This window comes from Amphiprion ocellaris, chromosome 17, assembly GCF_022539595.1.
Source record: "Amphiprion ocellaris isolate individual 3 ecotype Okinawa chromosome 17, ASM2253959v1, whole genome shotgun sequence".
Taxonomy (NCBI): Eukaryota; Metazoa; Chordata; class Actinopteri; family Pomacentridae; genus Amphiprion; species Amphiprion ocellaris.
The window spans coordinates 21,800,236-21,823,013 of record NC_072782.1 but is presented as its reverse complement, the minus strand read 5'-3'; the positions used below and the strand labels follow the sequence as shown (position 1 = coordinate 21,823,013).

The 22,778-nt window shown below is 37.9% G+C and overlaps 1 protein-coding gene across 7 annotated transcripts in view; it reads right to left on the bottom strand.

Moving 5' to 3' along the window:
* Window positions 1–1,681: 1,681 nt before the first annotated feature.
* The window catches only part of mctp1b (multiple C2 domains, transmembrane 1b), a 56,534-nt gene continuing 35,437 nt past the window's right edge, over window positions 1,682–22,778 (bottom strand). For 4 of the 7 annotated variants that reach the window (XM_055019396.1, XM_035940827.2, XM_055019397.1 and 1 more), the window contains exons 5-22: window positions 22,473–22,596; window positions 21,296–21,340; window positions 16,043–16,081; window positions 13,371–13,538; window positions 13,160–13,290; window positions 12,289–12,475; window positions 12,108–12,201; window positions 11,886–11,988; window positions 10,138–10,240; window positions 9,911–10,012; window positions 9,583–9,657; window positions 8,415–8,534; window positions 8,229–8,339; window positions 8,033–8,086; window positions 6,139–6,248; window positions 4,990–5,099; window positions 3,574–3,671; window positions 1,682–2,568 (exon numbers count right to left, since the gene is read on the bottom strand). In XM_055019396.1, the coding sequence (XP_054875371.1) occupies window positions 2,497–2,568; window positions 3,574–3,671; window positions 4,990–5,099; window positions 6,139–6,248; window positions 8,033–8,086; window positions 8,229–8,339; window positions 8,415–8,534; window positions 9,583–9,657; window positions 9,911–10,012; window positions 10,138–10,240; window positions 11,886–11,988; window positions 12,108–12,201; window positions 12,289–12,475; window positions 13,160–13,290; window positions 13,371–13,538; window positions 16,043–16,081; window positions 21,296–21,340; window positions 22,473–22,596 (1,846 nt within the window). In that variant the 3' untranslated portion in view covers window positions 1,682–2,496. The remainder of the gene's footprint in view (window positions 2,569–3,573; window positions 3,672–4,989; window positions 5,100–6,138; window positions 6,249–8,032; window positions 8,087–8,228; window positions 8,340–8,414; window positions 8,535–9,582; window positions 9,658–9,910; window positions 10,013–10,137; window positions 10,241–11,885; window positions 11,989–12,107; window positions 12,202–12,288; window positions 12,476–13,159; window positions 13,291–13,370; window positions 13,539–16,042; window positions 16,082–21,295; window positions 21,341–22,472; window positions 22,597–22,778) is intronic. The other 3 variants (XM_055019395.1, XM_023293914.3, XM_023293916.3) reach the window with 3 other exon arrangements.

Genomic DNA, 22,778 nt, shown 5'->3' with positions numbered 1-22,778 from the left:
CATCTGCAGGTGTATTATTGCATTTCTGGGCTATACAATATTTTAATGTTCAAAAACAAATTATTTCTCTAATACTGTACATTGCTGTAGCAAATCTTCTGTTTTAGCTCCTTCATGTCCAACTGATTGGTTAACTTGCCCAACCAAAGCTATGTAATGTTGCTTAGTAACCCCAGTATAGGCAGAGAGATGAAACTGTAGCAGAAGCAACTTGAGTAAGGAAATAATGTTGGACTGCAATGTAGCGGCTCGTTACAAATTTGCAGTTAAGGCAGGAATGGACTACTTTCGAATTGTCCAAGGTGTCCCTTGCCTTCACCCTGGAACAGGCTCCAGCCCCCCCGTGACCCCAAAGAGGATTAAGCTTTGTAAAGATACTGGATGGATTATTTTCACATTAAAAACTATTAAATATTTAACTCTGATACACAGGGATGAGTTTTTAGGGGTTAAATCAATGACCGAAGCGGGACCTTACCTGACGAGATCAACCATTATTGGGAATTTGAGGTGGTCGGTGAATACAGTGATGTCAATGTCTGTTGGTTTGATACTACTACTTATCTTATATAGGGGGTACGCAGACACTGATTTCTGTCTACACTACTGTTCAAAAGCCCTTACACAGCCTCTAGATGTGTTTGGGGACATTGTCCTATTGAAAAATAAATGACAGAGCAACTAAACACAAACCGGATGGGATGGCATGTTGCTGCAGGATGCTGTGGTAGCCATGCTGCTTCAGTGTGTCTTCAGTTTTGAATAAATCCCCAACGTCACCAACAAAGTCCCCCACACCATCACACCTCCTCCTCCGTGCTTCAGGGTGGGAAACATGCATATAGAGACCATCCGTTCACATTTTCTGCATCGTACAAAGACACGGCGGGTGGAACCAAAGATCTCAAATTTGGACTCATCAGACCAAAGCACAGATTTCCACTGGAAATCTACTTCACACTTTTTTGTTTACTACATAATTCCATGTGTTCATTCATAGTTTTGATGCCTTCAGCGAGAACCTACAATGTAAATAGTCATGAAAATGAAGAAAAACCATTGAATGAGGTGTGTCCAAACGTTTGACTGGTAGTGTATGTGCTTGACAACAATGGCCTCCAGCCAGAGATCATGTGTTTCAGACAAAGTGGGATCAACGAGGACAGTGTTCTTATACCCCAGTGACTTTTGCAATGGAGCTACATTTGCAGCTTGAATCATGTTAACACTGTCTAGATCAGCAGTATCCACTGTGATCAGTTTGTGTCAGTCCATTATTGATTGTAAATGCTGCTGATGACTGAGAAAATAATTCTAAATTCACATCCCTTGCCTCCTGCCATAAATTGTGCTCTTCCTTTACAAAACCTGTGTGACAGCAGACATAAAGGATCAGGATTAATGTTAGTGTAGGATTAGGTTTGTGCCTTTACCAATTGGTTAAAAATTGCCTCGGTCCTTTCTAATCCCAATCTCTGACATCGGATTGGGACGTCCCTAAAAAAAGATTTAAAAAAAAAAAAAAAAAAAAAAAAAAACCTTTTCAGCACTTCTGAAGCAAAGTTTCATGAGTTTTCAAGCAGCTTTAGACCCTCAAAAATGTGATTCTCAACATCACAGGTCTAATAATTGATAGTTGCAGTCCTAAGCATGTGACAAAATAACACAACCATAATCAAAATTTTATGGGCATTAGTTACTTTTTATATAAATACAAATTTAAACAAAAAAACAATATATAAACCTAGACAATTTCAGTCATAAAAGTACATTCTGACACAGAGTCATGCTGAAAGAGAAGGAAGATGATTTATGATTGATAAAATTATTTCACATATTTGTGGATTTGGGGCCCAGTGCCAAGTTTGCTCTTTTCTCTTCAGGATAAATTAAAACTTTACATGTAAAACTGGGTGCGAGAACCCCCTTTTCTTTGGTCTAAATCACCATAGCAACACGTTATTCCAGCTGAAGTCCAGCTGATGCTACTAAGAACATAAAGGAATAGTTCATAAATCGAATATGCAGCATGATAGTGTTGTTTATAAAATATGAGGCGTTATTTACCGAGTGTATGTTTATACTGTGATTACATGTAATAACAGCAGCAGCAATAACATGCAGCTCTAACTTTAAAATAGCTTCACACACTGACAACACATCCACTTCAACACGGCACAAAAAAGAAATAAAAAATAGGAAATGCACCGATTCCATGCAGCACACCTTCATCACATGCAGACTCTTTATAACACACACGTACAGACAGTTTGTGACATTCATTATCAATAATATTATAAGTTTGTGTGGAGAAATAAGAAGGATTTAAAAAAAAAAAAACTCAAAGAGCTTCATTTTGTCCTTTATAAGATTTAGAAAATAAATCTTCCCACAGTAACAAAACAAAAACAACTCAACAGTTCTCATAATAATGAGAATATACAAGAAATGTATAAATAACGTAGTTTACTTTGTTTACAGGTAAAATGTTTACAGCTAGCTCAGGTTGGTCCTTCGGCGTTTGCTGGGGCTTTGTCCAGGATCAACCCTCAGCTCACGATACTGCATCTGTCCACCAACAAACACAATCACAGTTAGCCAGACTACAATAGAAACATAAGACATGTACATATACATGACTGTTCAAAAGTTTGGGGTCACTTACAAATGTCCTTATTTTTGAAAGAAAAGCAGTTTTTTTTCAATGAATATAACATTAAATTAATCAGAAATACAAAGTAGACATTGTTCATGTGGTAAATGACTATTCTAGCTGGAAATGGCTGATTTTTAATGGAATATCTACATAGAGGTACAGAGGAACATTTCCAGCAACCATCACTCCTGTGTTCTAATGCTACATTATGTTAGCTAATGGTGTTGAAAGACTAATTGATGATTAGAAAACCCTTGTGCAATTGTGTTAGCACATGAATAAAAGTGTGAGTTTCATGGAAAACATGAAATTGTCTGCAAGACCCCAAACTTTCTGATTTATTTTTTAAACAAGATACCTTTTATACAAATTATCATTTGAAATATTTGAAATAAGTAAAAATCTTCCAGAAAAATCCTAAAAATATCTAAAGTGATTACATATATATCAGTAAAACTTGTAATATCTTCTTTAAGAACATTCACCAAAAAATCAACCAAATTCCAGCGAAATTCGCTGGATTTTGGTTGATTTTTTGGTGAATGTTCTTAAGAAACATTTTTAATATTTCTTTTTTTTCTACCAAAAAATGTTCAAAGATTTCCCAAAAATGTTGAAAATGTGGACATCAGACGTTTCACTGAAAAATTTTTTTTTTTTCCACATTTTCAAACTTTAAAACAGGTCAATTTTGGCCCGCAGGATGACACGAGGGTTAAATGTGTTTTAAGTGTTGCAATTAAAATGTGCATGAACTTTGCATGCAACAATGGTAAGCAGCAACTCTCAGGAGACAAGATTTAGTGTGATGTTGTGCTATCAACATTAAGATTTACCAACTCCACATGCTTCTGCATACAGTGTAGCTTACAGAGCTCCTAATCATGCATTCCTGTCTGCATCACTCAGTTACTCACCACTTGAACGTCAGAGGGCACCCTGGAGAGGAAGTCAAGAAGCTCGTTGTTGTCGATCGCATACGGATTTCGGAGCTTCTTGGTAAACTTATTCACACCTACAGAAAAGAAGAGATCAGAGTGTGACTCCCTCCCCCATCATGATATGCTGCACACTATTACACTGAACCATCCAGTCCAATAGTACAAGTCACAAGGATTACAAAACTGCTATATTCCAATAATTAGCTAGAAAAGCACTCAGACTGCGCACTGCTCTGCCAAGGCTGCTCAGTCGTTGTATGATTACCGATGGTTAAGTCCCGATAAGTCCGCACCGGTTGATTTTTGCAATCATGTGATCGTCAGCAGGCAACTGACGTAGTGTTGACTTGTTGTCATAGTTACAGTGACACTGTGCTGCTATCTCGCAATGATACACAAATCTATAACAAATCCGTGGATCCAATCTACATCAGCTGCATCACTGCCAAAATCTAATCACTTGGTCCTTGTGTCATTTCTGTCCTCCCCTGAAAATGTCATCTCAACCCACTAGTCCGTTTTTGAGTAATGTTCCTAACAGACAGACAGATGGACAGACAAACACATGGACAAACATACACTGATTGTCACATAACTCTGCCTCGTTCCTTGGTGGAGTAATAATAACAGATAATATGTCTATTTCTTACAGCAGGGGTGTCAAACTCTTTCTATTTCAGGTGTCACATGCAGCCCAGATTGATTTCAAGCGGGTCCCACCAGTAAAATCACAGCATAATAACCCATTAATAATCACAACCAACTCCAAATGTTTCCTTGTGTTTTAGTGCAAAAATGTACATTCTGAAAGTGTTTATATTTAATGAATTATCTTTTTTACAAAACATTATAATCAGCCTGAAATGTCTAAAGAAAAATAAGTTTGATTTCAACAATATTATGCCTCAGTTTATCATTTACACATTATAACTTACAGATCACAGGGTGTCTAAAAGACACAAAACAAGCAGATATCTGAACTGAACAACATAGTACTTTACTTTATGATCAAAACAACTGGTCAAGGTCTAGAAATGATTTTAAATCTACAGTTTTATAAATTTATAATTTGGAGTTGACGTTGTCTCTGTAATTGTTTTTACACTTTGCAAAGTTGTCCTGTGGGCCGGATTGGACCGTCTGGCAGGTCAGTTTTGGCCTAATAATTCTTCAGATGATAAAAACTGCAATATACAATAGAACCTATATCAGCTACACACACAGTGTAACACCTATCTATCTATCTATCTATCTATCTATCTATCTATCTATCTATCTATCTATCTATCTATCTATCTATCTATCTATCTATCTATCTATCTATCTATCTATCTATCTATCTATCTATCTATCTATCTATCTATCTATCTATCTATATTCATGTGAACTCACCCCATGCGAGCACGAGGTATCGTAGAGGTATGAGGTAGAGCAGAAATGTGGCAAAACATAAGGCTGTGATCGCCAGCCAGCTTAGAAAAGGCACTGTCCAGTTAACGGTGCTGCAATAGAAAGCAAATAAAACACAAAAAATGAACTGAATAAAAACTAAATATCAAGAAGCATTTCTATACTCAATAAAGTAAAACACATTCTGGACCACAATTCACTCCATATTCTCTACTGTTCACACATTCTATCTAAATTACTGTGCAGAGGTTTGGGGCAATACATATAAATGTTCACTACAGTCATTATCAATACTACAAAAAGGAGCAATAATAATTCAAAAAACTGGTCACAGAGATCACACAAATTCACTCTTCTAAAATTCACTGACCTGGTTCATTTTCAAACAGCACAAATGATGTACAATAAACAACCAACTTCCCAGAAACCTATTTTTTTTAACAGAGATGGGGGTTGTAATTGGAGGGGGAATTTAAACTAAAAACATGGTAGATCTGGCACAACACCAAAGTCCTTTCGTCTTTCAACATGTGGAGTGAGGTTATGGAATGGATTGGAGGTGGAGCTCAAGCAATGATCAAGCACAAACCAGTTTAAAAAGCAGAACAAAAATATGGTTTTCAAGAGGTACAGGGAGAAGGAGGGGCTTTGATGGGTATATCACAGATTTTTTCATATTTGTTTATTGATATTATTTATTTTCCATGCTGTTTGTAAATATGTACATAAATAACTATGGGAGTGGGGTACTGAGTGACTGATGGTGGAGATGGAGAAGGGGTAGGAGGAAATAAGCTTATGCTTCGTCCTACTCCTTCTCGGCTATGTTGAGTTATTACTTTTTGCTTTGTTTTGTTTCTTTGTTTTATTGTTTTGTTGTTGCTTTAAATATTTTATTTGTCTTTGTGGCTTTTTTTTCTCACATGCCCGAAATAAAAACATTAATTCATTGATTCATAAAATGACATCAAGAAAGCTTTAGCCCTTTTAACTAGAAATCTGAGCAGAACTTGTTATTAGTGTGAGGGTCAGACAGCTCATTTAATGTTCATGTAGCCTCATTTACTACTTTAGGATAACTCGCTGGAAACACCACAAAGGAAAAACGATACACATGTTCCTGATACCTACTTCTTCATCCTCTCTCCGTAGGATGCCACATCGTCCAGAGCACTCTGCACACTGATGAACACGTCCTGGATGGCGTACAGTTTATTCATGAAGCCCTTGTGCTCTGAGTCCTGACAGAAACAAGGACAAACGTCAGCGAGTGTGTTTTATACACTCATCAGTGTCATGCCTGTGTGATGTTTTATTCATGTAGGCAACCAGATTTCAGGAACCTGGATAAATCTTTTACGTAGTTTCAATAAACGTGGAGTCTTTTTAAAGAAAGCAGGAGAATGTTGCCTGTGTGAATCCTGTCCAGGTTTCCGATTGTTGTCAAATATACTGCCAGTCAAAAGTTTGGACACACCTTCTCATTTAATGGTTTTTCTTTATTTTCATGACTATTTACATGGTAGATTCTCACTGAAGGCATCAAAACTATGAATGAACACATATGTAATTATGTGGTAAACAAAGAAGTGTGAAATAAGTCAAAACATGTTTTATATTTTTGATTCTTCAAAATAGCAACCCTTTGACACCACATATAAAAGTCGTCTTAAAAGTGTTTGTAGGTTTAACCCATTAACCTCCCCTCTTTTTATAATTAAAAAAAGTTTTGAAATATTTTGTTTGTTGGACTTTTGCAGTAAAATAGCAAAACACAGCAATTCAACCAGTATGTGCCCCTATAAACGAGAGAAAAGGCAAACAACTAGTGACACTCTTATTAACTAATTAATTATGGCTGTGGAGTTGGTATCTAAAAATAGTACATACTCGTTGAGTTGTGAAAAATTGTGCTTTCTAAAACTGTGTAGTTTGTCGAATTTGATTCAAAATACTTGCTGATACGTGTTAAAATGCATATATTCTGAACATCTGCAGGTGTATTATTGCATTTCTGGGCTATACAATATTTTAATGTTCAAAAACAAATTATTTCTCTAATACTGTACATTGCTGTAGCAAATCTTCTGTTTTAGCTCCTTCATGTCCAACTGATTGGTTAACTTGCCCAACCAAAGCTATGTAATGTTGCTTAGTAACCCCAGTATAGGCAGAGAGATGAAACTGTAGCAGAAGCAACTTGAGTAAGGAAATAATGTTGGACTGCAATGTAGCGGCTCGTTACAAATTTGCAGTTAAGGCAGGAATGGACTACTTTCGAATTGTCCAAGGTGTCCCTTGCCTTCACCCTGGAACAGGCTCCAGCCCCCCCGTGACCCCAAAGAGGATTAAGCTTTGTAAAGATACTGGATGGATTATTTTCACATTAAAAACTATTAAATATTTAACTCTGATACACAGGGATGAGTTTTTAGGGGTTAAATCAATGACCGAAGCGGGACCTTACCTGACGAGATCAACCATTATTGGGAATTTGAGGTGGTCGGTGAATACAGTGATGTCAATGTCTGTTGGTTTGATACTACTACTTATCTTATATAGGGGGTACGCAGACACTGATTTCTGTCTACACTACTGTTCAAAAGTTTGGGGTCACTTAGAAATGTTCTTATTTTTGAAAGAAGAGCAGTTCTTTTTCAATGGAGACAACATTAAATGAATCAGAAATACAGTCTAGACATTGTTAATGTGGTAAATGACTATTCTAGATGGAAACAGCTGATTTTTAATGGAATATCTCCATAGAGATACAGAGGAACATTTCCAGCAACCATCACTCCTGTGTTCTAATGCTACATTGTGTTAGCTAATGGTGTTGAAAGGCTAATTGATGATTAGAAAACCCTTGTGCAGTTATGTTAGCACATGAAATAGTGTGAATTTTCATGGAAAACCTGAAATTGTCTGGGTGACCCCAAACTTTTGAACGGTAGTGTATGTAAACACCATAACATGAGTATAGTTCAAATTTCTGACATGTGCAGCAGTTTTATAACAACACTACCTTGTCTTCCTTATCCTCGTCTTCATCTTCCCATTCAAACATGGCCTCCATGGACTGCAGCAGCAGAGAAGGCAACAATCATTTCAGTTTTTTAAACATCTCTTTCTATTTGTGGTTGTTTTGTGTGTCTTTGTTGTCATCTGTGTCTCTCTGTGGTCATTTTATGTCTCTTTGTGTTCTGCTCTTGTTTTCTCACCATGTCAGTCATGTCCCTGCTGGAGGAGAAGAAGTAGTTCCAGACCAGCAGCAGCAGCAGGCCCAGAGGCAGCATGTAGAGCTCAAAGTTCCACACCACCACCACAAACAGCTGCAAAAAGGCAAAACACTCAAGTACAACACAACAACATGTGTACATACAAGTGTGTATCAGTGTCTTTCTTACCACAAAAGAGATGATGCTTCGCTGTGCAGACTCCCATTCAAAGCAGCTGTTGATGTATGTTCCATAGCTGATCAGGACCATGATGCACCGCTTCACACGGTTAAAGTTCTGCTGGAGCAACTGAAGGACACAAAGTAAACACATTTCTGTCATTTTCAACTGTCAACATGTGCAGAAGCAAACCAAGAGTGGATGTATCTATTGACAAGTCCTCAACAATCTGTACTGTAATGTCACTATATCAACACAGTGTTAATCTTCAGTATTAATCTGCAATGTAGAAAATAATACAAATAAATAAAAAGCATTGAATGAGAAGGTGTGTCTAAACCTTTGACTGGTAGTGTATATTAATGAAGCCAAAAAGTAAGTAAATTAAAAAATGCAAAATTTCAACTCGCCCTTATGTATTTCAAGGGCCCATAACTAAAAGAAGCTTCATTAAATATACTAAAGATACTGTATATTAAAAAAAAAAAAACAGATGATTCTCAGGCTGTCAGGTGGGGGCTCTGATTGATTGTTCATGTAATGAAACCATAAATAACAAGAAAAGCATTTAGAGAGTGCAGTACTCCACCAAGGTTGTTCATTCCCCTATATGGCATTATCAGAAATGGAGTCATTTTTTTTTAGAAATGCAGCGTTTATTAGTTATTGACGATCAGAAATCACAGCACTGTAGAATGTGGCCATTTAATATAGATGTATCCACAAACAAAATGACCTTGCACTGAGCACATTCGTGTGTTATGTGGTGTTGCTTGACCTAAATATGTAGTGGGCGGCGGGAAGTGATGCGTCTTGGAAACGCCCCAACAATTTAATCAACTGCTCCTTGTATCGTTTCTGACAGATAAGTCCTGATAAGTCCGCAGCGGTGGATTTGTAGTAGGATCGCAATCATGTGTTCACTTGTAGTCATAGTTACAGTGACGCCATGCCGCTATCTTGCAATGATACAGAAATCTTTAACAAATCTGTGGATCCAGACTATAAGCTCATCACAGCCAATATCTAATCAATTGGCCCTTGTGTCATGTCTGACCTCGCCTGGAAATGTCATTGAAATCCATAAGTCCGTTTTTGAGTAATGTTGCGAACAGACAAACAGATGGACAGACAGACAGACAAAACTAACGATTGTCACATGAGTAATAAAACACACCTGCTTGGAGACTTTTGGTTCTTCCTCCATGTATTTCTGCTCTGCGGGGACCACAGTCCTCAAAGCAGCTTTAACCTGAAGAGAAAAACACACATCGAGGTCACATTACAGCTTTAGAGTGTTTAGCTTGGAACAGAGGAGGGACTACAGACAGAAACATGTGCTGTACTGTGCTAAAGCTTCATGCAGTTGAAGCTGTTTAGATTCATATGGATCATCATGAGGGAGACCAAACGCCTCCTGATTTCAGCATCATGAAGTCAGTCTGGATAACATGAAGAAACAGACTGAATCATTTCTTTACGTCACAGCATAGTGTGATGCTCACAGTGTTGTAGATGACGTCGATCTCCAGGTAGATGGCTCCTTTGGTCGGGCCCGTCAGCTCCTTGTTCTTCAGTACGTAGCCCTTCTGCTCGCCATTACGGATCTAACAAAGAGAAGAGAGGTCACAGTTTGGATTTACTCAGTTTGAAGTGTATCCACATGTTTCAGTCTTTCTAATGCTTCATAGAAATGCATTTAAGACTGTAGATTGTCTTTTGTTGTGCTCACATTTAACAAAGGAATGACAGCTTTTCCCAAAAAGTCTGCACTCCTGTCTCTGTCTTCATCAAACACCGTCACCTCCAGCACTGAGTGGATGTCCTTCACATTACTGAGGAAACAGAGAATCAACATGACAAAAAGAACAGGATTAATGGTTCACAATCAAGTAGAGAACTGCTAATATGTTACAAAAAACTGCAACAAAGAAACATAAAAAATAGGTAACAAAACCTTCGAAAAAGAAATATTGCCTTGATTTGCAAAGAATGGGAATCGTTAAAGGATTAACTCCACCAATTTGGTGTTCGACCTCAATAATTGTGAAATATATCCATCGGAAAGAATGCAAAGACTGAGCAGCCTTGGCGGAGTACTGCGCTCTCTGAGTGCTTTTCTTGTTTTTTAATGTTTTGACACATAATATCAGGCCTATTGGGTAATTATGGCACTCAGTAATCGAGTCATGATCAGGTCACCTGCACTACTACCAGTCTTTGCTCCAAACAAACAAACTGACAAAATGTTTCCAAATAAAAATATCATGAAGGAGAGACTAGCCAGGGGGCTGCACAGTGGTGTAGTGGTTAGCACTTTCGCCTTGCAGCAAGAAGGTCCCTGGTTCGCGTCCCGGCTTTCCCAGGATCTTTCTGCATGGAGTTTGCATGTTCTCCCTGTGCATGCGTGGGTTTTCTCCGGGTACTCCGGCTTCCTCCCACAGTCCAAAAATATGCTGAGGTTAATTGATTACTCTAAATTGCCCGTAGGTGTGAATGTGAGAGTGATTGTTTGTCTTTGTATGTAGCCCTGCGACAGACTGGCGACCTGTCTAGGGTGTCCCCTGCCTTCACCTGAGTCAGCTGGGATAGACTCCAGCCCCCCCCCGCGACCCTAGTGAGGATTAAGCGGTGTATAGATAATGGATGGATGGATGGAGAGACTAGCCACTTCTTCCTCCAAATGAGCTTTTTCGTGGCGTTTTTGATTTATTTTTTGCTGCTTTAACATTTTTCCTCACTGTGGGCTCATTTTTCACTGTAAATCTAAAGTCCTCCACCTCTAAGGAAACAGAACAACGGTGGCTAGAAGAAGAGAGAAAACGTCTACTGTGGAATATGATACAGTTATACAAATCATTAAGAAAATAAAAATGAAAGTTGAATTACTTGGATTATTTATATTGCAAAAACGGGAAAAAAAAAACTATCAACAGAATCAACATGTACAACATTTTTCCAAGAGCCCACATGTGCTACCAACACTGGAAATAAACAGTGGCTCTACACTACAGATACTTTACTGTTTACATTTTTACAAATTCTATAAACCTTTTCACACTACTCTGTAAATCAACTCTAGATAAATATTCCACTGCTGAATGTCACTTGAAACAATCTGTTGACAACTTGCTCCTCTGTGTACTGTTTTAGAGTCATGCTGTATTTATTTTATTGATCCAGTATGTTTCATTTTACTCTGTCTGAGATTCTCTGAATTTGAATGAACTGTGTATGTATGTAATGTATGAATTGAAAGAAACATCATGATTTTAAGCTCAGATTTGTTCATTTTTCCAATGAAAGACTACATTATGATCTGTTCAAGGACTGAAAATCTGATCATTCTTTCTGTTTTTAAAGTCTCTGGCTGGTAAATGACGTCATGTTAACGATTTTTAAGGTTTTGGGGTTTAGGTAGTTAATTCTGCTCTGCTATTTTCTTTACCAAAACATGGAGACAGAGAAATGTTGACTCACAAGGTGAAGACTTTGTTCCACTCTGGATTGAGGTTCTTGTAAACAGTATGTGTCTGCAGCCTGTCGTTATTCAGTTCCAGCACACAGAACGGGTCGCTTTTACCTGAGAGAGCAACCCAGTTAAAATGCATAACATTAGATTGACAGTTGCTGTATACTGAATCACAGCAAAGTACAAGTATGATGAGCAAGAGACAGCAGAAAATCCAACTTTGTCATCACCATTTACATCTGCAGCCATGAGTCCTTCTGCTCTCATCACCTTCACCTGCACGATGCCCACATCTTTTAGGTTGGAGAGTGACTTCAACACGCCCTGGAGAATGAGAGTGGGCACAAAGAATTATCCTGGTTTTAAATTTTGTAGATATTCCATCTGGATAGTAATCAGACTTCTGCTTACGTATCGTTTCAGTATCTCCCTGCGCTCCTGTGGGTCGTCCAGCGGCGTGACGGAGAGGTCGGCGATGGAGACGGCAGCCGAGGCGGTCAATGTGACCAGCAGCACCACGAAGCCCCGGGACTCCTCCAGCGGCAGCTCCAGGTGATGAGTCTGCTCCTTGGACAGAGTGGAGAGGTCCAACTGGCAGCTGGACCACAAACACAGCACACACACTGAGCTCAACGACTACACTTTTAATCAAAACTGAGTGATTTTCAAAAATCCTTATCCCACAGAACCACATCATTTCAGTGAAAATGATCTGCAATCTCGTTTAATGTTAAACATCTAATTAGAAGCACTGTAGAACACAAAGGAGATACTTTGTGTAGAAGATCAAGCTAAGAATATGCATTAAAAAGAGCTATATGTGTTATAGTGGAGTCTATCCCAGCTGACTTAGGGACACCCTGGACAGGTCACCAGTCTATCACAGGGCTACATACAAAGACAAACAAACACACTCACATTCACACCTACGGACAATTTAGAATCATCAATTAACCTCAGCATGTTTTTGGACTGTGGGAGAAAGCTGGAGAACTCAGTAAAAGAGACAGGGAGAACATGCAACTCCATGCAGAAAGATCCCAGGCCAGGACATGAACCAGGGATCTTCTCCCTGCAAGGCAACAGTGCTAACCACTGAGCTACTGCACAGCCTTTTAGGAATACAGCGCTTGAAAATTAAACATTCCTGCACTGCACCACCGTTATTAAAACTCTAAATGATAGAATACATTTTTGGAAGAACAGTGTTCAGGAGGTGTGAAGAATCTCTGACAAGGAGCACTAAATACAAGATGTACCCAGCACACAAAGACCGACTGACCGTCCAATGAAGTCGTCTCTCCTGCCGGTGTCTCTGTCCCACACTGTGATCTCCAGCACCCCTCCAGTCTCTTCATATAGATGCAGGTCAAACTGCTCCCTCCACTGAGGACTCAAGGTCTTTGGCACTGTCTGCTCAAACACACACATCTCATTACTTCAAGATGAACCAGACATGATAGTGTCAAACAGCAAACATACAGCTAATGTACCTTGCTCTTGTACTTCTGTGGTCCCAGTCTGAACTTGACGTACGGGTCGCTCAGACCGTTGTCGTCCATGGGGATGAGGTTTCGACCCTCAATTAGCGCAATGCTGACAATCCCTCGCCAGAGCTGGGACTTTCGATGCAGCTCTGAGAGACGTATTGACTGCTGGTTCTGGTCCACAAACACACACACACACACACCACACACACACTGAAATGTATTCATCAGATGGCAGGAAAAAGGACATAATGCAGGGCTCTGCTCTTCTTCATGTAAAGGGTGATGATTTAACTAAAGCTTGGATTCATGTTCCTCAAAGGAAAACAAAAAAATGTTGACTTACGTTGTAAGAATTAATTTGTCAAAATAAAGTTCTATATCTATAGTATAGCTATCCAGAGTTGAAATCGAACAAAAACAGATGAATTTAACTAAAGTTTCTGTCTGTTATCAGGTCAAAAAAAATTCCAAAACATAGCAACACCTAACAGACACAGTGTTATCAGCATATTGAAAAAAGTCTGCTGTATTTGATTAATTTCAACAATGAATCAATAGTTGGATTATTTGTTAAAGAAGTTGTTTAAAATCTGCCTTCTAAGTGGTGTCCTTAGAGCAATAAATTGTCAACAAATTGTATCAAATGACCCAAACCAACAATGTGTTGTGTGACTTCTCTACTCTGTTGCTCTTAGCTCAAAAACTTTTTTTAAAAATAAAACTCACAAATACATAATTTAATTTTAAAAAGAGGCTCTGCAGTTCAATAGAACAATTGGCCACTGCATATTTTATTAATTTCAAAAAAATAAATATAGTGCATTAATGTGGGACTATTTTCAGTGGCAAATTCATCCACAGCTGATGGTACAGTGAGTATTTGCTGCAGTAGGATGATGTGTGTTTTCTGGACAACAATGGAGCTCTGAGGCACAGAGGAATAACATTCATCAGGCTCTGATATGCACACAATACTAGGAAACGGTCATAGTTGGCTTTGAAGAAGCATAAGGTTCCTTTTCATTGTTTTGCAGACGATATACAAATCTGTCTGCCCAATAAAAATTCAATGTAAACACTCATTACAGCATTTACTGTTAGTGGACCTTTTGGCTGACTGCCTTGACCCTTTGACTTCATGTCGTTGAAATGAACAAACACACACACACAAAAAAAACTCTGCAGTGATCTTCTTCATTTAGCATAACTCTCTCATCATCACACTCTGGTTAGAGCAATGAGGAACCATATGCTATTGGATGTTCTGTGATCCAGGAACAAAAACAGGTGATGGAGCTGTGTACCTTTTCATGTAAGAACTGTTGGATTATGTTCATTTTGTCGTTTCTTATTATAGGATAGTGTTACTTTTTAACCGACAACTGAATAAGGAAAGTATCAAGGTAAATTCATACTTTCCTTATTCAGTTGTCGGTTAAAAAGTAACGCTATCCTATGTAAGAACTGTCTCTGCTGAAGACCCAACTCTTCTTATTTGATTCAAGTAAAGCTTGACACCATGATTTAATCTCTACTTGTGGTATAACGTTTTACTCTTTGTACCAGCCCACAGCCAAGTCCAAAAGCTAGTATAACAGTACTCAAAAAAAACCCTGAACCAAGTCCAAGACCAGTCCAAAACCAAGTTTTAAGTTGTCTATAACCACCCTAAAAACTAGTCCAAACTAGTCCAACAGCCTAAAGCCTAAAACCAGCCCAAGACCAAGTATTAAAGCAATCTAAAATCAAGTCCTAAATTGGTCCAGGCAAATTTAACAAATCTTAAACATGTCTAAAGTCAGCCTAAAACCTAGTTCAAAACCAATTAAAACTAATCTAAAATCAGCGTAAGACAAAACCTAACAGCATTCAAAAACCAAGTCTAAAACCAGTCTAGAACAAGTGGAAAACCAGCCGAGGACCAAGTTCAAAAGCGGTCTAAAACAAGGTACAAAAGCAGTCTGAAACCAATCTAAAATCATGTCCAAGTCTAGTCTAAAGTCAAGTACAAACCCAGTCTAAAATAAACCCCAAGATTGAGTCCAAAACCAGTTTAAAACTAGCACAAAACTAGTCTAAGATCATTCCAAGACCATGTCCAAAATCTATCTTAAACTTATTCAAAACCACTGTAAACAAACCCAAAACCACATTCAAAAGCAGTCTAAAATCCAGTACAAAAGCAGTCTTAAACCAATCTAAAACTATATCTGGAAGCAATGTAGAGCCAAGTCCTCCTCCAGCTATTTAATTTGTACTACACTTTGGTTAAACTCTTGTTGTTTTTGAATGTGCCTTGCAAATCATTTTTAAAAACATATTTTTTTTACACTTTTAATGGGATTCATTGACAATAATAAAACATGTATTTGAGGAAGTTACTTGATGAGTTTAGCCTGATAACATCATGTTAGTCTGGTTTGAAGAGCAGAGTCCTGTTTGAGGTCAGTGAATAGAAATGACAGAAGCAACAACACATGAAAACAACATTTAAGGATCTTACAGCGTGTACTGGAACAACAATTTTGACACAAGATGGAAAAGTGGTTTCCGAAATACAGACGCGATAAACTGAGCAGTGATGAACATGACGGCATCAGGACGTTAATGAAAAGCTGCGACTGCACACACAGACGACGGCGATGATGATGATGATGATGATGATGGTTATTTACCTTAGTGGACCGTTTCCAGGACCTCCTGAGCAGCATAGTCTGAATATACATTAAAATACATTATTTCAACTCACTCCTGCTAGGTGGGAAACACTGTAACTACAGGGCTGCTACATGTCTGCATTTTAGCCCTCTGAACCCCAAATCCTATCGACAGGTTTGAAAGGCAGGTTATCTTGAAAAAAATTTGGCAAAATGACACCATTCATCAGCCAGGAGCTGTAAAAACAGACTTTCAACCATCAGACGATTTGTGAATGTATCATGTGAGGCGTGCTAAATGTTTGTGGCTACAATTAAGCAAAACTAAGCTTAAAACCAGGATATTTCATCAATAGCACTTTATTTGTCATGTCTGTGTTTAAAATGTCTTCATAACTAAACCACTGCACAAGACAAATTGCGTACAAAACATAAAATTCTGTGCTCCTCGATGCAACTGTGGAGTCCTGACTGACTCAGCTGTGACAGTCAGACACATTTTCAGGTAACCTGCAGGTCTGCGTTTACACAGAGCATAAAGAATTTGATTGTGGAAACACACTAATGTGAATACAAATTTTGAGTATTTCTAGACAAAGTTTGACTCATATTGGACAGCTTTTGGGTCGTTTTGAACCAATTTTGAGTAATATCTGACAATTTTTGGCAATTTTGGAAACATTTGAGTTCATTTCGGACATTTCTTGGAAGTCATTCTGGACAAAGTTTGAGGTTTTTTTTAGAACAAATTGCAAGTGATTCTGGACAATCTTTGGGTCATTTTGGTCAAGGTTTGAGTCATTCTGTACCAACAATCATGTGACAAAAAAGTCAGAGTTTTCAATTGTACTGCAGGCTGTGTGTACACAGAGTGGAAAAGAAACAATAAGAGAGACTGAGTGGAAAGTAAAACATATTTGAAAGTTTGGGGTCACTTAGAAATGTCCTTATTTTTGAAAGAAAAGCAATTTTTTCAATGAAGATAACATTAAATGAATCAGAAATACAGTCTAGACATTGTTCATGTAGTAAATGACTATTCTAGCTGCAAACGGCTGATTTTTAATGGAATATCTACATAGAGGTACAGAGGAACATTTCCAGCAACCATCACTCCTGTGTTCTAATGCTACATTGTGTTAGCTAATGGTGTTGAAAGACTAACTGATGATTAGAAAACCCTTGTGCAATTATGTTAGCACATGAATAAAATTGTGAGTTTTCATGTAAAATATGAAATTGCCTGAGTGACCCCAAACTTTTGAATGGTAGTGTATGTATGTTTTGTAAAACAAGTACTTTTAAAAAAATTGCTTATGATTTAGGTCATTCTAACTGTTGTATTGCAATGGTGCTGTTTCCATAGAGGTGCAGGACTTTATATTGCAGTGAAAATTTACTCTACAGTGAGGAAAAATGTGAGAGGAGCAAAGAAATGCTCAGAAATTGTTTGGAGTTCAGAGGGTTAATAAAAGAAAAAGAAAGCAGTCAGAACCTTCTTTCCTTTAATCAACATACCGTCATTTCTAAGCCACTAGAGGACGCTATAGGACAGGTTTAATTCTGACTACTAGGAGCTAAAACGTGATATGGGGGATGTGCCCTACTTCAATTAAACCTCATGAATAAAGCACCCCAAAATAGATTCTGAGAGTGAAAAATGCTCTCCACCAGTACTCAGCATTCATTACTACTGCCTCTCTGGTGTGCTCATTAGCTTTAATGAGACTTTGATCAATCTGAGACGCCTGATTCAGTGTGTTGATTCTTCTGTTGGTATTTGTTTCCCACATCTTCATTTCTCCATCTTTTTATCTCTTATTTATCTCTCTGAGCGGAGCTGCAGCTCAGACTAAGACTTGGCCTATTATTAATTTATACACTGAATAAAACATGAACGAGACATGTTGTGCTTAAAATCTTAGAGCTCAGGATACATTTGGAATCCATTCTATCATCATAACCAAGGAAACTGAGCAGAAACTGTAAGTGCAGCTAGATATGTACAAAAATTGTGAAATTTAATTAGTATAGAATATTTTTGATTAAAGTGGCTATAATCTATATTTATATTAGTATAGCCTGCATATTACAGTTTTTCTCAACTGATAAGACACTAAATTCCATTCACTGCACACAGCCACCAACTGACTGCACACATTTCTCAAAAACAGGACACTGCTGTCCAAATTTTGAACACTATTCATGGTTTGCACACAGTTTCCAAAACTCTTGCACTCTTTTTGCAAAAGACTGAACACGATTTTTGCTCATTTGAACACACTTTTTCACTAATGGCACACATTTTTCAAAAAGTGAACACTAGGAGGCAGGATTGGGACACTGTTCTTACACTGCTGTCACAATTAATACACAACAGGTCAAAACTGAAAACACTTTTGCCAATGAAGTGCACACTATAAAACCTGCTGGGAAGCAGAATTAGCTGTTCAGAATACAATCTGTTGTTAAGGTCAGCAGGTGGTAAGGATGGTGCATAAAGTAAATGGTTTCAGGTTTATTGTGGTTTAATTTACATGTATGTAAATGTTGTTTGTCACTTCAGTGACATGTCTATACTGTAACAATACAAGCAGTCAGAAATGTTCTGAGAATACTGTAAAAAATTTAATGTATAATTCTGCTTCACAAGTGTTAGTAAAATTATAGAAAGTTTACATGACTGACTTTTTCTTTGTTTTGTGTGCACTTGTTCCAGAGAGTTTTTCAGTTGGATTCTGATGATACACATGAATACATCTGGGACAATGTTAGTTTGCATAGAGGACTATTGATTCGGGAATAGTTCAATATGAACCCCCAAATTATCGTGGTTTTTCTGCCGCCATATTCTCCCTTTCTGAATCCTATAGAAGAACTCTTCTCTACATGGAGGTGGAAGGTATATGAGAGGCAGCCATACTCAGGGAAAATCTTTTGCAATCAGTGGTCTTGGCATGTGGTGATGTTTCTGTTGATGCATGTCAGGGCTGGATCAGACACACTAGGTCCTTCTTTCCAGAGAAAACATAGCTTGTGATGTTGATGGGGCGGCTATGGCTCAGGTGGTAGAGCGGGCCGTCCAATGATCGAAGGGTCGGCGGTTCAGTTTCCGCTCTGTCCTAGTCATGTGCTGTTGTGTCGTTGGGCAAGACACTTTACCCACCTGGTCTCCAGTGCTGCTACTCACACTGGTGTATGAATGCGTATGAATGTTGGTGGTGGTCAGAGGAGCCGTGGGTGTGGATTGGCAGCCACACTTCTGTCAATCTGCCCCAGGGCAGCTGTGGCTACAAATGTAGTTTTCCACCACCAGAGTGAGAATGTGAGTGAACGAATAATGATCCATTGTACACGCTTTGAGTATGCCTTAATAGAAAAGCGCTACATAAATCTGATCCATAATTATTATTATTATTATTATTATTATTATTATTATTATTGATGAGGTCCTGTGGTCTGACCAGGCTGAAAGAATTGATGCAGACGTGGTGTAAATATTTGCATACTGTACTGTGTACAATACAGTGCTGTATTTATTGTCTAGCATTATTTTTATTTTATAATGTACAGTCAGGCACTGCAATGGCCCCCTCTGAGTCACTTATAGGATGCATTTGTGATTATGTTGTCATTTTGAGGACTGCATCATTTTTTTACTGTGAAAACACAGTGAGATGAGTGTTTTGTATTTAGCAGTGCAGTGTCCTACTTTTGCTTCGTATGTCTTAATTTTGAAAACAAAGTTCAGATTTTGACAATAAAGTGCGCTTTTGACACAAGTGTGCAGTGCTTTGTGAACTGTGTTGAAATAAAAAAAAAATGTGTGCAGTGTGTTGGGAAATGTGTGCTATTTTTCAGGAACAGTGTCTTATCAATTGAGAAAAACTGTAATATTGTTTTGAAGATTAAATGTCCAATACTGTCAAAATGTGTTCTGGTTCATCACGAGATCTAAAACTTCCAGTTAATTCCCAAAAAATCTAGTCCCCCCGCTGTCTACCACTAAATAAAATGCAAAAATGTCCCCAAATTGCTTCAAATTTAAGGAACCACTTTGCTCAAGCTGGATAGGTAAAGGTTTTTTAAGACAATTTTAATATCAATATAATGGGACATATAGTTTCAACAGCAAAACTGCACTAGTCTATTGTCTGTGGCATAGAGGAACAGAAACAAGCCTTAGTACCCTGGAGGTTGTTTTTATTTTTTCTGATAATTCACCAGGGAAAACTTTGAAAAGTGCATTTTGGGATAAACCTTCAAAGGTCATATCACCTGGTTGGTCGAAACAAGTTAAAGCAAATGAAATGCCTAATTTTTCCCTGTAGTTTGATACCAGGCTCGTCTTCTAGCCAAGATTCCTTTTGTGCCACAATAATTTTCCAATAGATTAAAGTTTGCATGGCTTCATTAAATACGCTGAAGTTGTAATACATTAAAAAGCAGCTGATTCTGAGGGGATCTGGTGGGACCATTTTTCAGATTTGCTTAATTTGATATGGAATGCACCCAGAGGGAATCAAAAACAACATTAAATCAGGTTAAAAAAAGTAAAATAGTGTGAAACAGCATGGTACGTGTCCACAGAGTGCAGAGTAGAGTGAAAAGTTTGTAGAGACTGTAGGAACTTCAGTAGTGAAATATGTATAGTATCCATTTTTTCCAGTGTTAGTAACATCTGTGGACACAGGGTTCACAGATGTGGGCATTTACAAAGCATTGGACAGAAAGAAAAGATGCTGCTGAGCACTTTAGGACTAAAACTCAGACTATTTCAGTGTCTGCTACTTTCATTTGGACTATTTTTGTTCCGAAAATAAATCAACCTTTTGTGAGTTTGATTTCACTTGAAGTGAGCTGCTGGATGAAAATCCTGATTTCATCCTTTCTTTTAATTTCAACCAGTTCATCTCGTACTGAGAGTAGTGGTGAGTGGAAATGTTGTAATAGTTTCTATAATTCATCGTGACCTTTATTTTATTCATAAGGAGTGCTGAAGCAAGATGAATGAATAAAAAAACTCAGATCAAACCTTTGAAGAAACCCTACAGCAAACAGGAAACTCAATAGAAAAGTGTGTAAACAGAGGTAAAACTGGAAGTGTTGCGGATGTCTAACAGAGCACAAAGACACCTGATAAATGCCTAATAGATGGCAATAAACTAATTTACTCTCTAGTGCCACTGATAAGGAAGAAGCTCCTAACTAGACTAGTATAAAGGGCTGATCAGGGTGAAGCTACAGGAGTCTAATCACCACTACACTCACTTTCTTCACATACGGCTTCCACCGATACGTCTTAACCTCATTCTGCTGCAGCAGCAAATACAAAGACCCATTTTTACAGCAAGAAAACAAACCTGAAATATAATCTAAGTACTTTAATTAAAGTACTGTACTCAGGTTTAAATTTGAGATATTTGTACATCATCATCATTTCAAGGCACTTTATAGCACAGCTCAATTCATATTTATTTGACAGTTTTACTATTTATTGACTTTACAAATATATACACCACCGTTCAAAAGTTTGGGGTCACTTAGAAATGTTCTTATTTTTGAAAGAAGTGCAGTTCTTTTTCAATGAAGATAACATTGAATGAATCAGAAATACAGTCTAGACACTGCTAATGCGGTAAATGACTATTCTAGCTGGAAACGGCTGATTTTTAATGGAATATCTACATAGGGGTACAGAGGAACATTTCCAGCAACCATCACTCCTGTGTTCTAATGCTACATTGTGTTAGCTAATGGTGTTGAAAGGCTAATTGATGATTAGAAAAGCCTTGTGTAATTATGTTAGCACATGAATAAAAGTGTGAGTTTTCATAGAAAACATGAAATTGCCTGAGTGACCCCAGACTTTTGAACGGTAGTGTATATATACAAATGAAGCTGATTATTTGATTAATAGATTAGTTGACCGACACACTGTGATGAAGGTTAAATGAGATGATTTCATTTTTTAGTCAAGCAAGTTTCTTTTAAAAAGTCACATTTAATGTATTCCAACTATACACTGCAGAAATGCAAAACAATTCTGGCAATCCGACATAATAATTTTATGTCAACTGAGGTTATTTTTGTGATTGGTTTGTTAGTGATTAGTTATTTGATGCTATAAAAAGGTTGTATGTGGTCATTACTGACAGCTCGATCAGTTGTGTAGAATAGGGATTATACAGCCAACAAAAGCACACAGCAGTGTCAAATTGTGACCCCCACTACTGGTTGCATGTCTACAAATATCCAGATATCACAAAGATAGAAGCAGATATTACAGGTTAGTCTGACACAATTATGTAAGATAAAATACAGAATATTTGAAAGAAGGGTTTATCCTGACTGCAATAATTCACTTTTCTTCACAGTGACATCACAGTAGTGTCGCTGTAAGTAGGTCATATTAAATGTGACAGACAGTGAATATATGATCACATACCGTTGAGTCTCGTCGCTCCTCGATGGGGCTGTCTTTAGGCGTCAGGGTGACGGCCAGCTCCAGGCTGCCCAGGTCCTCATCAGGAGACTGAGGGTCTTTCAGCACCAGAGTCACAGGTATTGTTCTGCAACACACAGGTAGGAATCAGAGCTGCTCCAACAAATGATGTTTAGTTAAAACTGCCTTGGAGTCAGGAGGTGGTCTGGGTGGATGGTGGGCATACAAAGCACTCCACTGTCATGCCTGAGACTGGTGTAATTTCATTTCAGTTTTTTATTTTAGAGTTTTTAAAATATATTTTTCTCT